The sequence below is a fragment of the Carcharodon carcharias genome, chromosome 19, assembly GCF_017639515.1.
Source record: "Carcharodon carcharias isolate sCarCar2 chromosome 19, sCarCar2.pri, whole genome shotgun sequence".
Taxonomy (NCBI): Eukaryota; Metazoa; Chordata; class Chondrichthyes; order Lamniformes; family Lamnidae; genus Carcharodon; species Carcharodon carcharias.
In genome coordinates, this window is record NC_054485.1 from 11,053,915 (window position 1) to 11,075,583 (window position 21,669).

At 41.7% G+C, this 21,669-nt stretch overlaps 1 protein-coding gene across 17 annotated transcripts in view; it reads left to right on the forward strand.

The window, feature by feature from the left end:
• Positions 1–21,669, forward strand: part of epb41a (erythrocyte membrane protein band 4.1a) — a 178,530-nt gene that overhangs the window by 127,022 nt on the left and 29,839 nt on the right. For 5 of the 17 annotated variants that reach the window (XM_041213303.1, XM_041213305.1, XM_041213288.1 and 2 more), the window contains 7 exons: positions 4,382–4,476; positions 7,015–7,187; positions 9,016–9,105; positions 17,044–17,261; positions 18,373–18,435; positions 18,552–18,593; positions 18,896–18,958. In XM_041213303.1, the coding sequence (XP_041069237.1) occupies positions 4,382–4,476; positions 7,015–7,187; positions 9,016–9,105; positions 17,044–17,261; positions 18,373–18,435; positions 18,552–18,593; positions 18,896–18,958 (744 nt within the window). The remainder of the gene's footprint in view (positions 1–4,381; positions 4,477–7,014; positions 7,188–9,015; positions 9,106–17,043; positions 17,262–18,372; positions 18,436–18,551; positions 18,594–18,895; positions 18,959–21,669) is intronic. The other 12 variants (XM_041213290.1, XM_041213300.1, XM_041213301.1 and 9 more) reach the window with 9 other exon arrangements.

Genomic DNA, 21,669 nt, shown 5'->3' on the forward strand with positions numbered 1-21,669 from the left:
ATGGCTGTGGTTATTGGAGATCAAGCATCTCAGTTCCAGGACATCACTGCAGGAGTTCCTCAGGGTCGTGTCCTGGGCCCAACTTTCTTCAGCTGTTTTGTCAATGACCATCCTTTCATTATAAGTGGAGATGTTTTCAGATGATTGGACAATGTTCATCATTTGCAACTCTTCAGATACAGAAGGAGTCCATGCCCATATGCAGCAACATTCAGGCTGATAAGTGACAAGTAAAATTCACACCACACAAGTACCAGTCAATGACCATCTCCAACAAGAGAGAAGCTAACCATCTCCCCTTAACATTCAATGGCATTATCATTGCTGAATCCCTCTCTATCAACATCCTAGGGGTTACCATTGACCACAAACTGAACTGGACCAGCCAAATGAATACTGGGTTTACAAGAGCAGGTCAGAGGCTGGGAATTCTGCAGTGAGTACTCACCTCCTAACTATCCAAAGCCTGTCCACCATCTACAAGACACGTCAGGAGTGTGATGGAATATTCTTCACTTGCCTGGATGAACGCAACTCCAAAAACACACGAAGCTTGACACCACTCAGGACAAAGCAGCGGCTTGATTGGCACCCCATCCCTCACCTTCAACGTTCACTCCCTCCACCACAAGATGCAAAGCAGCAGCAATGTGTACCATCTGTAACATGCGCTGCAGCAACTCACAAAGGCTCCTTCGACAGCACCTTCCAAACCCGCAACCCCTACCACCTAGAAGGAGAAGGGCAGTAGATGCATGGGAACACCACCACCTGCAAATTCCGCTCCAAGCCACTCACCATCCTGACTTGGAAGTATATCGCTGTTCCTTCACTGTCACGGTCAAAATCCTGGAACACTCTTCCTAACAGCGCTGTGGGTCTTCCTACAACATTTGGACTGCAGCGGTTCATGAAGGCAGCTCGCCACCATCTTCTCGAGGATAATTAGGACTGGGCAATAAATGCTGGCCTAGCCAGTGATGCCCACATCCAATGAACAAATTTTTAAAAAAAAAAGCAGGTTCCAGCGTTGTTTAATGGGAAAAGTGAAAAGTCAGTAACATGAACAAATAAGAAATGTCCATAACTTTTTAACTATCTATTGCTAGTTGAGGCTTTTATCGAATCAAGCTAATTGCAAGTAACACAAGCACCGAAACAATTCATTTCTATTTTCAAATATACATTTGCAATTATTAGTAGGCTTTCCATCTCCGGGTATCCCAAAGTGTTTACTCGATAATTAAGCACTTTTCAATTGTAGTCACTGTTTCAATGTAGGGAAAATTAATAGAAAATCCCCACACAGCAAGCTCCCACAGATATGAGGCATATGACCAGATAATCTGTTCTAGTGATCTTGTCATGATGTTTAGACTCGAGTTGTGCACCCATTTGATGAGTTTATTTTCAGTAAATCTCTATCCCAATGTATGTCTTTTGTATCTCCCAATTCTGCATTTTGCTAGCTGAATGCTATTGTTTATATATTTGGAATCTATCTTGTGGTGTGAGACTGAATATGTGGCACCATCTATCCTTGGGTGGTGGTAGAACAAAAGCAGAATACAAGTTTTGAAGGCTTTTGAAAATAGCTGTGTGGCACCGTCTACTGGTAGAAAGTATAAATTACACTTGTCCGGGTCTCAAAGATTGCTCATGTTTTTTTTATTTTCCCCATTATTCAATCCTCATGAAAGCAGTGTTTTATTCTGGCAGAGTTCAATGGGTGCTGATTGCCTTTTAATACTTCCTTTCTCAGATGATCCTTGTTGTTACATGATGGATGGATTTCTTGTGGGCTATTTACCTATGATATACAGTCAAGCTTAACGCTGTCCTAGTTGGTGTCCATTTCACACTTCCAGCAGGAGTGGATGGATAGCAAATAAGAGTGGAAGCTTTGGCCATATGATTTTATTTTTGTTCTCTTTGCAATCTCCAATCCCACCAATGCTGCTTCGGGATTTTGGGGCCAGTTGTTTTGGCCCAATTGCTAACTTAGCTGAGATCTGCTTATAATAGATAAAATCTCCAGTAATATGGCTCGGTACCACAACTACATGCCAAATACTGCAAATCTGAAATGGAAACAGAAAATGCAAGAAATACTGAACAGGTTGGGACAGAGAAATAGAATTAACATTTCCGATCTATGTCACAGCCCTGAAATGTTAACTGTTTCTCTCTTCACAAACTTGCCAAACAATTCCCGCAATTTCAGTTTTATTTAGCTCAGTGCCTCAGCACGCAGTGCATCTGGAGACAAAACTCTTTAATTTGCACTCTATTCTTAGATGTTACATGGACCCTATGGTTTAAATAACTACCTGCTTTATTCCCAACTCTGTATGTTCTGCCTTTTCTACACAAGTCACTGTTAGCAGAAATGGGACCAAGTGCAATTGCAGACAACTTTTTGGCATCCGTAGAGATTTGCTCAGCATGTAGGAGACAGAGTAGGAATAATGAGTACGTATTCCAAGTGGCAGAATAGTGATCTTCCTCAGAGACCGCTACAAGTGCCTCAACCTCCAGCAGGTGAAAATTGGAAAGTGACATTAATGGATTGAGCGAGTGGACATAACTGTAGCAGCTGGAGTTCAACTTGGATATGTTTGGTCATCCAATTTGGGCCTTTAAAATATGGATTAGAGCATTTTACTAAATGACGAGAAGCTGGGAACTGTGGAGGAGCAGAGAAATCACTAAAAGATAGTGGAAAACTATAAAAAGGCCAGTGAGTTGATGGCCTCCATCTCGAGGGGCCTGGATTACCATGGGATGGAAGTTGTACTAGAGTTGTTTAAAACTGTGGGTAGACCAAATCTGGGACACTGGTTCAATTCTGGTCGCTACACTGCAGGAAGAATATATTGATCTTGGTGGGGCTGGGGGTGCGGTGCAATTTCTAATTTGAGAAGCTCTGGGTTAAATTATGAGATCAGATTGCATAGACTAGGCTTTTTTTCCCTTGAGTAGAAAAGATTAATGGGTCATCTAATTGAGGTGTTTCTGGGGTGAATAAAAGATTTGATAGTTTCTCCCTAATTTCCTCAAATATGGGAGTCTATAACCTTAAAAATAGAGCTAGATGATTTGGGGGTGATGTCAGGAAGTACTTCTTTCCTTACATTCAAAAGCATTACCATCAAACATCATGGGCATTGGCATTGACTAGAAACTTAACTGGGGCAGCTATATAAGTTCCTTGATTCCCAAGAGCAGGTCAACGGCTCTGGATTCTACAGAGAATAACTTATCTCCTGAGTCCCCAAAGCTTAGCCACCATACACAGGGCACAAGTCAGGAATGTGATGGAATACTCTCCTCTTGCCTGAATGAGTGCAGTTCCAACAACAACCGAGAAGCTCAACACCATCCAGGAAAAAACACCTGCCCATCTGCCACTTTAAACATTCACTCCTTCCACTGCAAGCACACACGGCAGCAGTGTGTACCATCTACAAGTTGCACTTCACCTCACCATGGTTCCTTTGGTAGCACCTTCTAACCCTGCAACCTCAACCATTTAGAAGGACAATGACAACAGGTGCCTGGGAGCATCACCGCCCCTCAAGGCACGCACCGCCTTGAATTGGAACTATATCGCCATTCCTTCACTGTTGCTGGGTCAACATCCTGGAACTCCTTCCCTAACAGCACAATGGGAGTATCTACTCTATACAGACAGCAGCAGTTTAACAAGGTGGCTCACCACCGCCTTCTGAAGGGCATTTAGGAATGGACAGTAAATCCTAGCCTTGCCAACACCACTCATTCCATGAACAAATAAAAAAAAGGTACTGGAAATCTGTGATCCTCGTGTTCAAAAAACCTGTTGAGCTTAAGTCAATTGAAACATTAAAACTGAGATTAATTGAATGTTGTTAGGCAAGTATATTAAGGGGTATGGAACCATTGCAGGTGAACGGAGCTGAGATACAGATCAGCAAAGACTTCATTGAATAGTGGAACAGGCTCAAGGGCTGAAGAGCCTGCTGCTATACATAGGTTGTTGTTAAACGGGTATTGCATACTTTCATATGAACTTACTTCCAAAAGGCCTGACGATGAGACATTTTTCTACTGCTGTTCCTGAATATTTCAAATTATTTGTGATTCATATGTAATTCATTAACGTAATCCTCTAAACATATTAAATTAATAAATATAAGCCAAGTATTTCTGCTAATGTAAGAAATGTATCAAAATGCAGAAGATGGGCAATTTTCTCAATACTTAAGGGCAAACATTTAAAACCTTTCGATGTGCAGTATTTTTGAATAAGTGTGCATCTCATGACATTTTTGGAAAAGTATGCGTAACTGTGTACCAGATGTTCAAAGAATTGCTGATGTGTCATGTGTGCGTTTTGCAGGATCAATGCGAAAGCACCATTGGGTTCAAACTGCCCAATTACCGAGCTGCCAAAAAGTTGTGGAAGGTATGCGTGGAAAACCATACCTTTTTCAGGTATGTGTACAGCACATAATACTAAGAAAATCAGGAAACTTGTGAAGAAAGTAAATTTGCTATTCCATTAAGTTAAAAACATTTAAAGTCTAAAATATCAGAATTATTCTCATTTTGCAAATCTTCATAAGTTCAGCCCTGAATAAGCAACTCGGCTACAGAAGCTGTGGAACTGCCCCACTAAGGTCCAGAATAATTCTTGCAATATTACACCTAATCTAACAATGTGTGTTTAGATACACCTTAAGGGGTAGTAAGAGAGATATCACTGCCACGTTATATCTCTTGTACCACTTGTAAGATTCAGAATTTGGTTTAATTTTGTTAACCTCGGTACTAACATTGAATTATCTAAATGCAACACAAAATTAAGGAACTTTTTGCGTGTCATGTTCTGTTTCAAAAATGGTAGTTTCAGTGCTTCTGTCCTTTTAAGTTTTTTTTTCCCTAGGAGAACACCTATTGTTTCTCTGTTTTGTAACTCCAGACCAGCAAGAACTAATCACAACAACTCAGAAAGCTGGCTAATTCTGAATAGGCTTCTTGAACCTATTTTGGTTCTCGCTCTCTCATTGCCAGCTCACATGTGGACCTCCAGAAAATGCAGGAGATGAAAGAATGTCATAAACCTAGAAAGGGAGCGACACTTTGACCCAGGAGCATCTATCAGTGGGAAGGGGGCAATTGGCTATGTGAAAACCCAGCAAGGATAATATACAAACAGCCCTTGTTATTCCATTTGCCTTCGTGAGCTGCCATTGGAGAGCACACCGTATTTTCTATTCCTTGAATCTACCCAGAGGGCAGAAATTTCCCCCATTGCGGGGAGGTGGGGTGGGGGGGGCGGTGTGTGAGTGTGTGTGTGTGTGTGTGTGTATGTGTGCACAGGGGTGGGCGGAAGCGAACCCGATCGGTGTCCCTGATTGTGTCCCCTGATCGCCGCCATTTTATGTGGGAGGGCCAATTGAGGCCCACTCTCATGACGCACCCCCCGAAGCACTGAGTGCTCCCCGTGCAGGCAGGGGGAGATTCCCTGAGTGGCATGCACACGAAACAGCGCAGAGATCTTCCTGAGGCACCTCCACGCCACAGGGAGATCAGCTGAAAGTTTTAAAATTTAAATAAAGGAGAAAAAAAGACTTGTCCCCTCATGTGAGAGTGTCACATGAGCTGGGACATGTCAATGAATTTTTTCAAAAAATTTTTATTCAATTGATAAATGCTTCATGAAACCTCATCCCGCCCGTGGATGAGGCTTCATGAAAAATGCGAAGGCCGCCTGGGCTCTTCGCCTACCCACCAGCTTTAAGGTTGGACGGGCAGCTCAGTTAAGTACTTTAATTAGTTTTTAACAGGCCTTAATTGGCCTTTGACAGTTCGGCGGGCACGCAGCCGACTCCACTGTGCGCCTGCCGAACTGAGGATGAGAATGACATGCTGTAACGTCAGGACACCCGCCCGAAGTCACCACGCATCATTTTACACATCGGTGGGAGGGCCGGGCCCCGCCCTCCCCCTCCCCCGACAGGAAAACGCTGCCCAGTGTTTAGCTGCCAACCCACTCTTTATTATAGCATTGGAAAGAAGGAATATTATTGAGTTTATTTTTAATATTGCTACACTACTTCCCTTTCCAGTTTCCCTGTTCTTTGTAATGATGTTTATAACCTGTAATATTAATCTCCTAATAACCAGTTTATCTCAGTGAGGGCTATTGTACCACCCTTTAAGCTGTATTTGTGCAACTAATTCACTTGTTTTGTTTCTTATGTTCATTTGTGTATAAAACTCTTGTTTGGTCAAAAACCTTTTGCCCTAAGGCTGTTTTTCTGACACTTTTAAACTTATCACACCTTTTGTTTTTCATCACTACCGCTGCATTTATTATTAGCAGTTTTGTTATTTTTTAACAATCTCTCTCTGAACCTTAAGTATTTGTATTTCTGTTAAAACTATTTATGGTCTGGAGTTTACTCCCACCCTTTTTATCTTACCTTTTAAGCTATTTTCACTTTATATAAATAAAAATCTTACTAGAATTCCTAGATCATTTAGTAAAAGCACAACTCAGTACATTACTATGTCATACGGACCAAAAGACCACAGTTTTGATTCTTAGGTTATGCTGCATTAGCTGACCTCACTGGCCATCAGCTATTGAGGTGCATTTTGCCCTAACACTGTGGACAGGGATGAGGAATATTAGTCACTCTTCATGCTCTTGATTTGTTATCAGTCACCTGCTAAAAAACTTGCATAGGTGGAGGTCATGTGAGTACAGGATCGGGATTAGACTTGATACTCTCCAAGGCCAACTAACCTGCCACCATTTACTGTCTTCCCTTTCAACGCAAAATGACAACTGGTGAGGTCCCGTCAGGTTGCAGGAACCATATACCAGTAAGAGCCACCATTTTCAAAAGAAAATGTGAGAGATTAGGAGACAAATAGATCGGTAATATTTGCACATCAGTTGGAAGAGTATTTTTGGAAGCTTTGTTTAGGATATTTAACTTGAAATTTACTTTCCCTTGATAGGCTAATGACACCAGAATCGACTGCAAAAAGCAAATTCTTGTCCCTAGGTTCCAAATTCCGTTATAGTGGTCGAACACAGGTTCAGACCAGGGAAGCAAGTGCTCTGATTGACAGACCTGCACCACGTTTTGAACGTACTGCAAGCAAACGGGCATCCAGAAGCCTTGATGGAGGTAAAATTGCCTGAGATTGCAAATCCTGCATTATACCGTTAGAACTACAGGATAATGTAATTTAGTTGTAAGTGTAGGATGACTTATTGATATTCTGTGCAGTCTTTTGTGCATTGAATCTGCTGATGACAGTTAGAGTAAATAGATAGACTTTTTAAGCTTAACTTACATAGCTTTAAAAAAAACTGGTTGGATGTTCAATCCATTTTTGCAGCGTGACTTCAGGTTCACTGGGATATGCATTAGATGAAGGTGGTCATCTCACTTTTTCAACTACATATACAATAATCCATTTAAAGCACTAATGATCTGGAATATTGAAATTTATTAAAACTTAGGGAGGAGAAAGTCAAGAGCTTTATAGTGTAAAAGTCCGCAAAAAAAAGTTTTTTTTATCTTAAGTTTGAAAGTTCTTGTTTCTGATTTAATGATCTTACCCTTCCCTCTTGTATGATAAAAGTAGGCAATCCTTGCAGGATCTTATAGTGGATATGAATAGTATAAATCATATTTGATCTTCACTCTTCCTAGCAGTAAAACTTGCAAGCATTTGCTTTTTCAAGCACTGAGTACTTTTAAAGCTACAAAGAGCATTTCATATAATCAAGTAATTGATATAGCGCTCATTAAAAAGTGGACTTAGAAAAGGAATTGGAGAATTGACAAAAAGAAGTCTTGAAGTTTACACTTCCTCTGAAGAAAGTTCATGTGCTGATGTTGACCGTATTCATATATTGCAACCCAGGTTGAAGTGATAATAGGTCACTGACCACGCGTCCAGTATTTTCGTTGCACACAAAGTATTATAGATTATGCAAACGATCAGTTGAACAAAGTGATTTGATTTCAGCATTTAGTGTGAATTAACTTTGCCAGGGTTTAAACTTTTTAAAAACAAATTGCTATTCACTTAGAAACTTTAGATGTGGAATTCATTCTTAATTTTCAGGAGACAGTTGAAATAACTTTCTATTTACTGACTTGTTTTGTGCTTCACTTAAAATGCTGCACCTACCTTTCAGCAAAAACTTCATAACCATTTTCACCCACGTTGATAGCAGTTTATAGCTAAATAAATACGTTGTTGCTTACTAAATAAATATTTAACTTTTTGTTTATTCTGCCAGGCTTTAACCTATAAGCACTGATTCAATTTATAATACCAGTATAGATGTGTTTTTATTGAAATGCTTTGAACAAAACTGTAACTACATACAAAATAAAAGATTGACTAAGAAGGGGAAAGTTGTATTTGCTCTTGAACAAAGTACAAAGTTAAGTTTAGTCTTGAAAAATTGAGTTGAACTGAAGTAAACTTTTTAAACATTTTTAAATGAGTTTGGATTTTATGAGTCACCGTAGCCCTTCTTGATGCAATATTTAGTAATTATTGCACATTGTAACACTTAGAAATGTAATGATTTGGGGCCAAGTGTACAATTTTCCGGTATCACTGTTACATTAGGTATTCATCATAATGAGACAACCCATAACTGATTTAATTTTTTTTTGACAGAACTGATTGGCATGAAGAAAGTAAAGTTAGAAATCATATTTCATCTCCTTTTAGTAGCAAAACACGATTTGATCTTCAGAACACCAAAATTGATGCACCACTTAACTCTTAATATTCCCAAAGGAATTTTACAACTCCTCCAATGTGCAAATTCAGAGTTTAAAGCAAGCTACTTTCTGTATTTTCTCTCAATAAACATTTAATAAGATAAAAAATTTAATAGATTTCAAATTACCTAAACCAGAAATTTTGGAATTGTGCTCACCACAAGTACATAAACAAAATTTGTTAATGTGTGCACATTCTCTCCAGCTAAACGTAAGTTTCCAAAAACTTCTGTTGAATTACCAGTGGACGAGGATCTTGAGCCCAGACGCATTGAAGCACCCAGAGAGCAGCCAGGTACCAGTTTGTTGGCTTAAAGCTCTGCGGTGCTCCTGTCTCTACACTTTCCTTTTTGCAAGCTCCCTTCAAATTTTTGCACTGACCACTTGAAATACTTATGTTCATCCTGTGTTTAATTTGCAAAGCATGATTTAAGATTAAAGAGCTCACCTGGAGCCAAATCTGACTGGGCTTTACAACTAATACAGATTCTATAACTCTTGCACCTAGTTGGTGTTAGGAATGTTTTGTGTACTCTAGTGTAATTATTTTAAACTATGCCGACTAACAGCTAAGCAAATGAAAACCTGTGCTTTCTGAGACTGGCTTTTCAAAAGGAAGTGACCTCACAGATTTATAATTACTTTAGCATTTGTTTTAGATAATTAAGCAAAGCCTTTGACAGCAAAACAAAATGATGACATGAGGGCACTCGGATTTAAAATACTAAGGGCAGAATTTTTAGATCGGCGGGCGCGTGAGATCAGCAGGTGCGGAATCGGCCGGGGAACAGACCACCGACCGTGATCAGCCCCTGGCCAGCCAGTGTGAAGTGAGCGCGCGCAGAGAAACTCAGCACTGCCGGCAGGAAGGCAGGCGCTGACGTCAGTGTGAGCGCTGACAGAAAGCTCCCTGAAGGCAAAGAACTGCCTCAGGGAACTGAAGACCTGAAAAGCATTAAATAAAGTTTTTAAAATCAGGTAAAAAAAAATTGTCCAAGCATTGCAATCAGTCACTTGAACAGATACGTGATAAAAACGCTGTCCATAGATTTCTATTTTTCTTTCATTTAATAACGGAAACCTCATTCTGCCCTTGAATGAGGCTTCACGAGAAATGCAAAGTCCGTCTGACCGATTCGCCCATCTGTCAACCGTAAGGTTTGATGAGCAACGTAAAACTAAAGAGAATTGCGCTGCTAATGACCTCAATTGGCCTCTTAATTGTTGGCAGTCGCGCTTCTGACTTTCGCATGCGCCCACCAAACAAAATATGGCGCGAGCGCGGGATGATGTCAGGACACTTGCCCGACGTCGTCTCGCTCGATTTCACGCCGGATCAGGTCAGGTGCACGCCCACCCACCGAGCTAAAAATCCTGCCCTAGGATTTGAAAAGAAAGCTGCCTGTCATATTTTAGTGCATTGACTTAAAAATCCTGAGAACCGCAGAACCCCAACCGATGTGATATTTGTACGGTGTTAACCTAGGTTCCTGCTTCAGTTAAAAGAATGGGAACTTACTTTATTTTAGACAGCCATTTGAGTTGTCACGCCCGTAGTTCATTACTGTAGCGGTGCTAATTTAATCATTCTTTGTTAATGGTGTTCTTGGTTTCTAAAATAGTAAAAGGAATTTTGATCCAAGTTTGGTATTCACACATTAGAAAATCACATTTGAAAATACGGGGCTGATTTTTTTTTTCCACCTGGCGGGTGGACGTGTGCCCGACCTGCTCGAGCGTGAGATAACACACGTTGACATCGGCCAAGTTTCCCGACGCTGACACGCACTCTCGTGATATCTCGCTCAGCTGGCGTGCAAGGGAGATGGAGGCACGCCCACCGTTAACTAAAAGTCCAGTTAAGGCCCTGGGCACGCCAACTGTCTCTGAATTTACGTACCCGCGTGTGATTTCTCGGCCGTCGCACAAGCAGGTGGACGAGCCACAATTTGCAAAAGCTCATCCACGGGTGGGATGAGAAGGGTCAGCAGCATTGTCAATGTGAGTAGTGAGGAGTTTTGGAGATTGTCTGCTGCTGCTTGCTTACGTGAGCTGGACAGCTTCACCTCGCTTCAGAACTGTATTCTCATCATTTCTAGCCTTCATTTCAGGACTCGTTACTTTCCAGGCCCCTGGAGGATTCTGACTATGTGGGCCCTTCCCGGTATCAGACAGGCCTTCCGTAACCCCTGTAATGGGGATTGTGGCCTCTGCTGGAGGCACCTCCTCTGAGTAGGAAGAGAGGGGGCAGAAGGGAGAGGAGGCCAGGTGTCCCAATGCAGCATTCCAGGGGAATGACCTGTGGGAGGAGAGGTGCAGGCACTAGGGACACAGGGCCAGCAGGAAGTCCAAGGCAGAAGGGGCCACAGGAGACATCATTATCCTGTTGCCAGAGTTTACAGGCAGCGATGCAATTACCTCAATATGTCCGAGGTACAATGCCGAAGGAAACCCCATCTCTCGAGGGAGATAGTGACCTCCGTTTGTCAGAGGATCGGGCCTGAGATTAGCTCCGACTGTGTGGGTAGACACCCCATGCCAGTGGCTCTGAAGATCACAGTGGCGTTCAATTCTATGCCCTCAGCTCTTTCCAGGGCTCTGTGGGGGATCTGTGTGGAGTCTCCCAATCAGCTGTCCACAGTTGCATCAAGCTGGTGACAGATGCTCTGTTCAGGTGTACATTGACTTCCATTCATTTCTGCACAGACGAGACCAGCCAGGCAGAGCGAGCCAGAGGCTTTGCAGTGATTGCTAGGTTCCCCCATGTCCAGGGTGCAATCGACTGCACAGATATAACTATCAAGGCACCAGTGGGTGAGCCAGGTGCCTTCGTCAACAGGAAGGGCTTCCACTCCATGAACGTGCAGATAGTGTGTGATCACAAGATGCAGATTCAGCAAGTCTGTGCAAGGTACCCTCGCAGCTCCCATGACGCTTACATCCTGAGACTCCCAGGTGCCTAGGCTCTTTAGTGCTCCAGCCCGACTGGATGGATGGCTGCTGGGTGACCAGGGCTATCCCTGAAATGGAGGCTCATGATGCCTCTCTGCCACCCAAGGACAGAGGCCGAGCAGCGGTAGAACAGGAGCCATGCCTCCAAGTGCAGTGATAGAGAGAACCATTGGTCTTCTGAAGTTATGCTTTCGATGCCTGAACCGTTCAGAGGGCGCCCAGAGCGGATGTCAATGATAGTGGTTGCATGTTGCGCTCTCCACAGTCTGGCACTGGCAAAGGGGGAGCCAGTGGAGGAACAAGATGTAGACACAGCTGCACAGGCAACATTAGTGAGTCAGTGGATGAGCACAGTGAGGAGAACGCTGAGGCATGGATGTTTACCCGGTTAACCTCCAGGGAGGCAGGGACAGCCGGGATTCTTTGATCCAATGCTCCTTCAGCTAGCCTACCAAATAAGAACTGCCACCACATGCCAGGGCTGCAGGCTCCATACTCGATCCCAGAGAGAACAATTTTCTTGGCCACCAACATACACTCTGTGCCTGTGCAATAAAGTTTCAGGAGACACACGTTCATCATTACATCATGGCCTATCCTGCATTTACAGAACAAATGAAGCATACAGAGGCCAGTGGCACAAAATAACATCTCGTTTAATTTTGCATGTGACACATTGCTGAACTAAACATAACCGGTGTTGCTTATCACACCATTAAGAAAGTTAAAGCAAAATGGGGGAACAAAATATCGCCCGTAATAAGTGCTTAAGGTGCTTTACATTTACGTCTAGGTGCTCCCCCCTCACTGGCACCAGCATTGGAGACAGCCCACTGACTCTGCTGTCTTGTTGGCCTTGATGACCTTGGCGGTCGTCCTTTGGCCCATGGAGCCTGTGATGGCCCCGCCTGGGAGGGAGCGGCCAGTGCCTCAGCTGGCATCTCTCCAGTCGCCACAGCCTAATCAAATTACACAGTCACTGGCAGAGGGGCGGAAGAGCTGCTGCCGTCATCCAGAGCGCCCTGAGGAGCCCCCACAGTCGACAGGCAGCTCGTGCACCAACGCAAGGTTGCTTTGGACCTCCCTGCTCATCATTGATGGATGGGCACCTAGCTGGGATACTGGATGCCCAATCCATCTCCCACACTGACACTGACCAGCTGAGGTCATTGCCTGTGTGAGGGCTTGCAGGTCTGAATGCATCCCCAGGGACCCCTGATTCTGTGTCTGGAGTAGCCACTCCACGAGAGTTGCTACTTTCTCCATGGAGGAAGCAGTGCGCTCGGCCATGACGGTCAACGCAGTGCTCATGCTCCACAGGGACTCCTACCAAATGAAGACCATGGCACGCATTCCCTCACGTATCTCTGCCAGATCCTCCCGCATACCCACTGGATTTCTAGCATCTGCTGCCTAATGGATGACTCCAGAGACCCATCATCAGCCATCGACTGAGCATTGTCCTGGTCTCCAGCCGCCCTCCGTATGCTGGCGCCTTGGGCACTCTTTGCCTCCGCCTGCACCTCAAGCAAGCATGAAGTGCCCTCATCAATGTGCACCAAGATACTAGACGGCAATCTTATGCCCACCGAGGTGCTGGTATCTGCGCTGGTGCCTGCTTGACAGAACAGGTGTGACTCAGGTGCATGGGGAGCATGGTGGCTCTTCAGGGTCCTCAGTGTGAATGCCTGCTGGTGGACCTAAAAGGGGAAAGAAGGACATGTCATTAGTTTAAGTCATGACATTGTCACTGTGCATGCCAGATACCCTGGTGAGACAGTGGAGATCTGCTTCATGGTGCCCGCATCTTTCGATTATCAATGGGGACTCCAGGTTTGTGGTTCACATCAATATAGAGACTGCATGAGAACGGTTGCTATATCTGACATTCTTCAGCTCTGTGCACTGTACTCTTAACTTCATCTGACACCCAGCCTCACCGCGGCCGGTTGAGCGAGGTGGACGCTGCCTCTTGAGCTCCAGGGCCTCCTGCTCATAGCGGGTGAGGATGAGGAGGTGTGGGGTCCCCTACCATTCCGCGACCTCTCAATATTGTAATCGGATGCCTTCTCCTGAAAGGATAGAGGAACATTGATTAGACCACTCTGTACCTGCAGCGCCATTGCAGCCTGGCCAATCCCACCTAAGAAACACCTCGCAGGGCACATCCAATTTGTGGCCCTTGAGCCACAAGGCACTCAGTCCAAGCAGCCAGAGCTCTCACCCTTGGCCAACTCCGGAGTCATTGACGGTTGCAACTCACACTCTTAACACCCCTGAGGTCCATGGCAGGGGGGAATGGCCAGCCCTTAACTGCTCTCCACACTGACCCATGCCAACATGGTACTAATCCTTCCCAATCGCAGCAGAAGATTGAAGTACTTCCAGCACTGCACCCTTGTGCGCCTTGCTGCTCGCCCAGGGTAAGACCTCCTACCAGGCCTTCCAGGTGAGATGCAGTGGCCACCTCCTCCTCCCATCTCCGGGGACAAGGGTGTCCCTACTAGCAGCCACCTCCTTCAGGAGGGCTGCGAGGTGCTTGTCGCAGAAACACGGTGCCGACTGCCCCGCCAATCTGCCCTCCCGCTTGCTGTGTCTAACCGCACTGGAATCTATAGCGAGATTACAGGAGATGCTCTTCTGTGGCATACTTCCAGGGGCTGCCTGGGTCGCTTCCGAATTAGCCGCTGGTTTGCCATTGGACCTGGTGGACATCATGTCCCGGCCTTGCCCGCCCCTTCTCAGACCTTCCCCAGCCGCCTTTCACGCTGGAGGCCCGCCTTCCGAACCCAATCACGGGTGGCAGTCGGCTTCCCGCTCACCCACCCGCCAAGGGCAGAATTCTGCCCATAGTATAGCAAATATTTTTAGTAGAGAGAGAGAACCTAATTTTTTTTAAATCTCCATAACCAAAAATTTGCAGTTGATTGAGTTGTTCAGCAAGCATCTTATAAGCCATGGAAACTAGCCAGAGAACACTGAAGTGGTTTAAGTTCAGTGTACTTTTATGAAAACTCGACAAGACAACTGTTTCTAAATGCAAAATTTTCACATTCATAACCATATAATTGCAATTTTATCACAATTCGTTGCCTTTTTTTTGTCGGTTCTATTTAATCAGGCTTTCTCCAATGTGGCTGCACAGGGCCTTGGTGAAACCATACCTAAAGCACTGTCTACAGTTTTGGTTTCCTTATTTATCAAAGGATATTTTTGCCTTGGAGGTAGTTCAGAGAAGGTTCACTAGTTTCATTCCTGGGAAGAAGGAGTGGTTTATAAGGAATGGTTGAGCAGGTTGGGCCTATACTCATTGGAATTTAAAAGAGTGCGGTGACCTTATTGAAACAGATAAGATCCTGAGGTGGGCTTGACGGGGTAGATTCTTGTGAGGATGTTTCTCCTCGTGGGGGGCACAGTTTCACAATAAGAGGTCTTCCGTTTAAAATGGAGATGAGGATTTTTTTTTCTCACAGGGTTGTTAATTGGAATTCTCTACATAGAGCAGTAGAGGCTGGGTCATTTAATACATTCAAAGAGTTAGTTTATTGATGTGCAAGGGAGTCAAACGTTATGGGGGGCAGGCAGGAAAGTTCAGTTGAGACCAGGATCAGATCAGCCATGATCTTATTGAATGATGGAGCAGGCTTGAGGGGCAAACTGGCCTACTCCTGTATCTATTTCTTATGTTCTTATGCTTATGATATTATATTATTATAAAAATATAGGAATAGGTGGTTAAGAAAATAAAACAGAACCTCTAAATTAATCTGTATCTTTATGGTTGATCTTAATTTGCTGTAAATAATTGTACTTTTATTTATATAATCTGCTTTCATATCTTAAAGACCTTCAGACAATTAATATCTTCAAAATTTGGTGGCGGTCAGTGTAGGCACAAGAAACGTCACATACGCAGCCATTTTTGAATGTATGTTGTACTCATTATTCGGTGAAGAGAAATGTTGGTAGGGTCACAGAGCAATGCTTGAGATTCAAATATGGTTTTCTAATGAGTTGTTTTGGATTAATTCCGCATTTCATAAAGCTTATAAAAGCTAAACAGCAATGCTAAATGTGTTTGTGCAATGTTCAAAATTAAAATTTGCTAGTGTTATAGCTAGTTGTAGCTTTCTTTTTTATTCTTTCCTCCCTCTTCACTCCTAATTGAAGTTTATTCTAAACAAATTTAAATGTTCAGGCTATCCATTCACATCAACTGGTGCAGTGCTTGTTGGGCAAGGTTATAATCGATTATCCTAGAACTTTTATGTTGTCTGGTTCAGTATTACTGGATGGTGCTGACATGTTCCTGCATTGTCTAGTGGTGGATGGTCTCAAATTTTATTTATATTTCTTGAACATAGATCTTGATAGTTGAATAGTTTATTTTAAATGTTAATGAAGTGCAGATGATAATTTGTTCTGCAAAGTTTCAATCGTAGTGATCCACAGACGCCTATGATAGACACAACCCCAAAATTGGATTCATACAAGGGTGAGAATAATATCCACTTTTGAAGATTTCATAGCCAGTCAGCAAATGGTGCCCATTATTTTGAAACATTAGTATAACACTCTGTGATAAATATCATCTTTCCCAGGATATAAGACTTGCTTTTGAAGGATATATTTTTTTGCAGATGAAAAGCAGGTTGTACATTAAGGCAACCAACGAAAAGCATCTTTTACTTTGTATCCTGCTATGCCATTTTGAGATTTTCAGAAAATATTTGATCAGGTGACGCATGAGAGGCTGTTGCAGAATATTAGGGTTCTTAGGATTGGGGGTAATATATTTCCATAGATTGAGGATTAGTCAACACAAAACAGAGTAGCGATAAATAGCTCACTTTCAGATGACAGGATGTGACTAGTGGGCTAGTATTTTACTCAGGGACTGAAGCTGTGTTTTAATTCTGGCTTGCACTACTTCAAGCTTAGTGACACTTTCACCCCTCTTTTAGATCATTTTTGATAAAATTCATAATTTGGCATGTTCACTAATAGCAAAATGAAAGCTTGTCAGCAACTTTTAAGAATTGATTGCTATAAAACTTGTGTGCAGAAAGTCTTTAGCAGCAGATTTTGTACATAAAATAACTTGTTTATGCCCACCTGGCATTCACATTCCTGAAGATATAAATTGCTTACTCAGAATCCCTTGCACTTTTATTGGCTATTTTTGCAATTTCCTGTATTTAAGGTAGAGATAAATACTAAATTTGTATTAAACGATTGTTTGTATAATATCGGTGAGTGAGCCTGATGCGTTTCATTACAGCTGCAGTAGCTGGGACTCCAGACAGAAGCCCAAGGGCAGTTACTACCTCTGCACCAACCATATCTCAAAGTCATTCAGTGGAAGCCAGCAGCCCACCCACAGTCGAGACAACAAGAGTGACTGAATCAAAAGCAGCTAAAGAGGAAGTGAAGGTGGAGGTAAAACAAGAAGAGCGCTTAGTTGACAAAAAAAGATCAGAACCAGTCGAGGAGGTTAAGGTATATTCTTTGAGCTGAACCTTCTATTTGGTTTAACATATTTTAAATGCATGAGAAGATTAGTCAATAGATCTTTAGCTTAATATACTTGATATTCAGTTGCAGTCCTAGTCATTTGTTATCTAATTTTAAAATGAGCCTTTACTGAAATTATGACTATTATATAAAAGTACAATTAATTTATACCCCTCTTAGAGCCTAGTGAAGGAAGAGGGGAGCAAATTTATTTGGGGGGTCAGATAATCCTCCCTCAGGTAATCATCTTGGCAGAGCAGTTTCGCCAAAGACGATTGGCCAGTGACGACAGTATTATTCCAGAGCAGTTGCATTACATATTGGTAATATTACATGTTGCTGTTGACCCATTTTACTCCTGCAGTACTATCCTGGAGTACTTTGAGATATAAATGGCAGCTTTCCATCTTGACTTCAATCCAGGCTCTTACTGCCAATTTTAAAATCAAACATCTCAGTAACATAGATGCTGCGAGATGAAATTTGAAATTATTACAGAAGGCAGGACTGAAGAATGGAGTGTTTTCATTTTAAGTATTGTACTGCAAGGGGAACAGAGCAACAGCTGATGATGATGTACTGGAAGGTATTTAAAAAAAACGTTCACACTGTTTCTGTTCAATTTTTTTTTCATCAGTCATTAAAATACTTAACCTAGAATCATTAAAATACTTAAACTAGAATCAGTGCCAACTTCTTGCTGTAGTGATGTCCAGTATAGGGGGATACGAACTCATAAAAAAAACTTTTTTGTATCTACAAATGGAATATGGTTAGGTTTATTGATATTTACTGCAGTCACGTACATCAGGTTTTACAAAGAAAGTCCACATTGCACCTTGGATTACAGAAGATTTCAGCTTCTCTTTCACATTAAAGACTGACGTTCAAAAATAATTTTTAAAAAGTGAAAATGGAGTGCAAGTCTATTAACCCTTTAACAAGATAATGCTGAAGAAGTATAATGTTTGGAAATGTAAAATGGCATTTCTCAGCCTGGTTTTGAAAGATCTTTGCAAATTATTCTGTAAAATTGTATACTTGAGATTATTATTTATCTTAAATCTGCAATCATTTATTTCCAATGACAACACAGCAGGTCATCACACAGCAAACTGAAATCACACCAATTCCAACCACAGCAAATGAAGAATCACAGGTTTGTCTCCATAAAATGAAAACAGTTCAAATGTATGGTGTTTTTTAAATAAAATATTTAAAATTACACAGACAGGGGTTACTAAACTTCATCCATTTTTTTCAACACTTAAACAGCAAAAACCTGATGGAGAGGAAGAGGTTGTCCGAATGCGCAAGGTTAGCATTTTCTAGTGTTTTCATTAGATGGGTGTTTGGGCATCCTTGTCCTTGTGTACCAAGCATCATTTTCCTTGTTTAATCACATTATGTCCCCTCATCAATGGTGAATTGCTCATTCTGCTTTTTCTTTTGGTGATCGAATCTGGGTATGTTCTTGTGGTTCCATGATCATCCTGTCTAAATTCTGCTGCGCTAATGGAACTTTTTTTTTGAACACTTTTTATTTGCTACTTTGCAGTGCCACAAGAACAACATTTTAATTTTTGTGCTTTTCTTTTTTCCCTTCTTTCATTTTGCAGAAGAGATCAAAGAAAGTTGAGGGTGAAAACATTTATGTCAGGCATAGCAATTTAATGTTGGAGGTTTGTATGAACTGAAAGCTTGTTACTCATCAAGTTGTCTTTAGTCCAGTTCCGCATTCATTCTTTGGCTGAATTCACACATTGTTGCATGTGCTGCATGAGACCAAAATGCAAACATCATTTGAGTTTTTATTTTTATTTTTTAAGTGCTGTCTCTTTATAAGCAAGCCATGGCATGTTTTCTGTTTATTTTTCTTTAAGCTGCTTGAAAGTATGGTTGGGAAGCTGGTCGTTTAAGATGATCCATTAAGAAAGGCTACAATTTAGAACTGTAAATTAATTTTGCCTTTGCTATTTATTTTTTGACCGGTATAAAGGTGTATGCTAACCCCTGTGCACAGAAGTATATTTCTGTGAATATAAAAATAAAAAATAAAAAAAAAATAAATGCACTCTTCGCAATATGGTGATTCTTGAACCACAGTAACACTTCATAGATTAAAAAGACAGTGTTCCCTCTGGTTAATTTGGTTACAGTACTGAAACACAATTTTACCACTTGTTTAATCATGCTTGCACCCTTTGGCAACTTGATGGGTTAAAAAGATCTTTTGTTAATCCTACCAATAACTTAATGGGTCAAAAGAAGAATGATCACTTTTGAATTTGACATGTGCATCTTATTAAATACTTGTTGATATTGTTTTCTTGTCCTTCTACCCCAGAGAGTAGGGGCACTGTGAAGATTCAAAACAAATTGAAGAACTTGAAGACAGGTCTAAAGTTGCACCCAAGATCCAGCAGCTTCCAAACTGTATTTGCCTCTTACATTCAGTCAATCTTAGAAAGACTCTGGGCTGACTGTATGAATGTGGTAGATGTGCAGTGACATTGATCTGGTTTGCACTTACAAGTGGATTTAAAGGATAGGAACTTAAACTGAAGTCAAAATCAAGAGTCCAAGAGTTAAGCAAAGAAAATTGAGCATTTTCTTAAAACATGTACAGTGAAGAACCAGGGTCAAAAAACCAAAAGAACTGGAAAAAGTATTTAGTTAGTATGGAATGGAAATAAAGTGTGAAAATAGGAAAGGAAATATGCAGAAGGAAAACTTCATTCAGGCACCATATCAGTTGTGTGTACCTTGAATTGGGGGAACTTCACATCATTTAGCTCTGTTCGCCTGAATGTGCTGATTGACATTCAGTTATGTTTCCTTGGACATTCCTCTGGGAATTTGATGTTGTTTTAGTAGGTGAGGCTGGCTACTGAGCTATAGAAATCATTGCAGCTGAGTCCAGTCCATTTCTCATCCACTGTTCACATGTGCTTCTTTCCAGGAGAGGTCACTATAGGTAGTGAAGAGGAATTGACGACCTTAGTATTGAGGCTGCTTGCAACCACTGTCTTGGTTGAGATTTGTTAAGACAGTACAAACTTGGAATTGAACCTGGGACCTGGGAATCTGTGTTGATTAGTACCACATCATGCACTGCTTTTTCCCATTAACTCATCAGGGACCAGTCATACCTTTAAAACTTTTAAAAAGTATTTATTGGTTGTACTGGTTTGTAATCTCCTGATGCGCAGTACATGATCATTTGAGGCCAGCTTCTTTACTACTGGCCTGATGTGGATCAGCTGATTCATCTTGGTTGATTGCTTTGAAAAGTTGCATACTAAATTTTCTATTCTCATTCTGTACCACCATAGAATGGGGGTTGAATTTGAATCTAGGTACTTAATATTGATCTTCCTCCTTTACTTACATGCATTTTAAATGTGGACATGTTGAGCATGTGGGTAATCTGCTTTCAGACCAGGCTTTATTTTAAAAATTCAATTTCTCATAACCTAAATAGCTGCAGAAATCTTACAAAAGATAGAAAAAGTAGTACTTCCAAGTCTACAAAAATTAAAGAGGAAAATTCAAAGGATCCCGATGGTATACATATGTGCATGTCAAACACAAACTTTGTGCTTATTCTTCTTCACTGTCTCTTTACGTTGTTGGGTACTGTATTACCAACTTCCTAGCCATAAGCTTATAAAGAAAATCAGGATATTTTATGTTGCTTCTGGTCTTGTGTGTGTTCCATTTCATCTGTGACTTTGCTCAAACATCATGGTAAATTAACAGAGCAGCTCACTGGAAGAAAAGTAGGATTTGTAGTGGTACTACATGCGACCAGACTGCACAGTTTGGAAGTTTTGTTTCTTTCTGGTTTCCACATTGATTTCCAGAATGTTCACTACTGAGCAGCTCACTTGAAGATTTTGATGTTTTTACAGAGATATACACTAAAATGGTCAGTCAACTCTATTTTCATTTTGCTTTTTTAACAGAGGGGAAAGAATTAAGATTCCTTAAAGGTGGTTCCTTGAGCTAGGGAAGAATTCAGCCAGCGATTCTTACTGGAAAGTGTGGGCATTGGCTGATAGCATTAAACTCAGTTGTGATACCAACACTGGTGAATTGCCTGTGAACAGTCACTGGAACTTGTACAGGAAGAATGTCTACTTGGGCAAGGTTCCAGAGGGCTGCCAATGCCCATGGGACTGTACTCTAGGATGAGGTGACACTTTCAAGCGAGAAGGGAAGAAATAATTTAAAATAAAATGTTTTTTGCCTTTATTATAACTTAGTACAAACGATGACGGTAAAAGTCTAATTTAAGCAGAAAACTATAAAGTACATAGATAAAAGAAAACCTATTTTAGAAATAAAATAAATTGCAGTGTTTATGCTTTATTAGTTCCCCCAAAAGAAT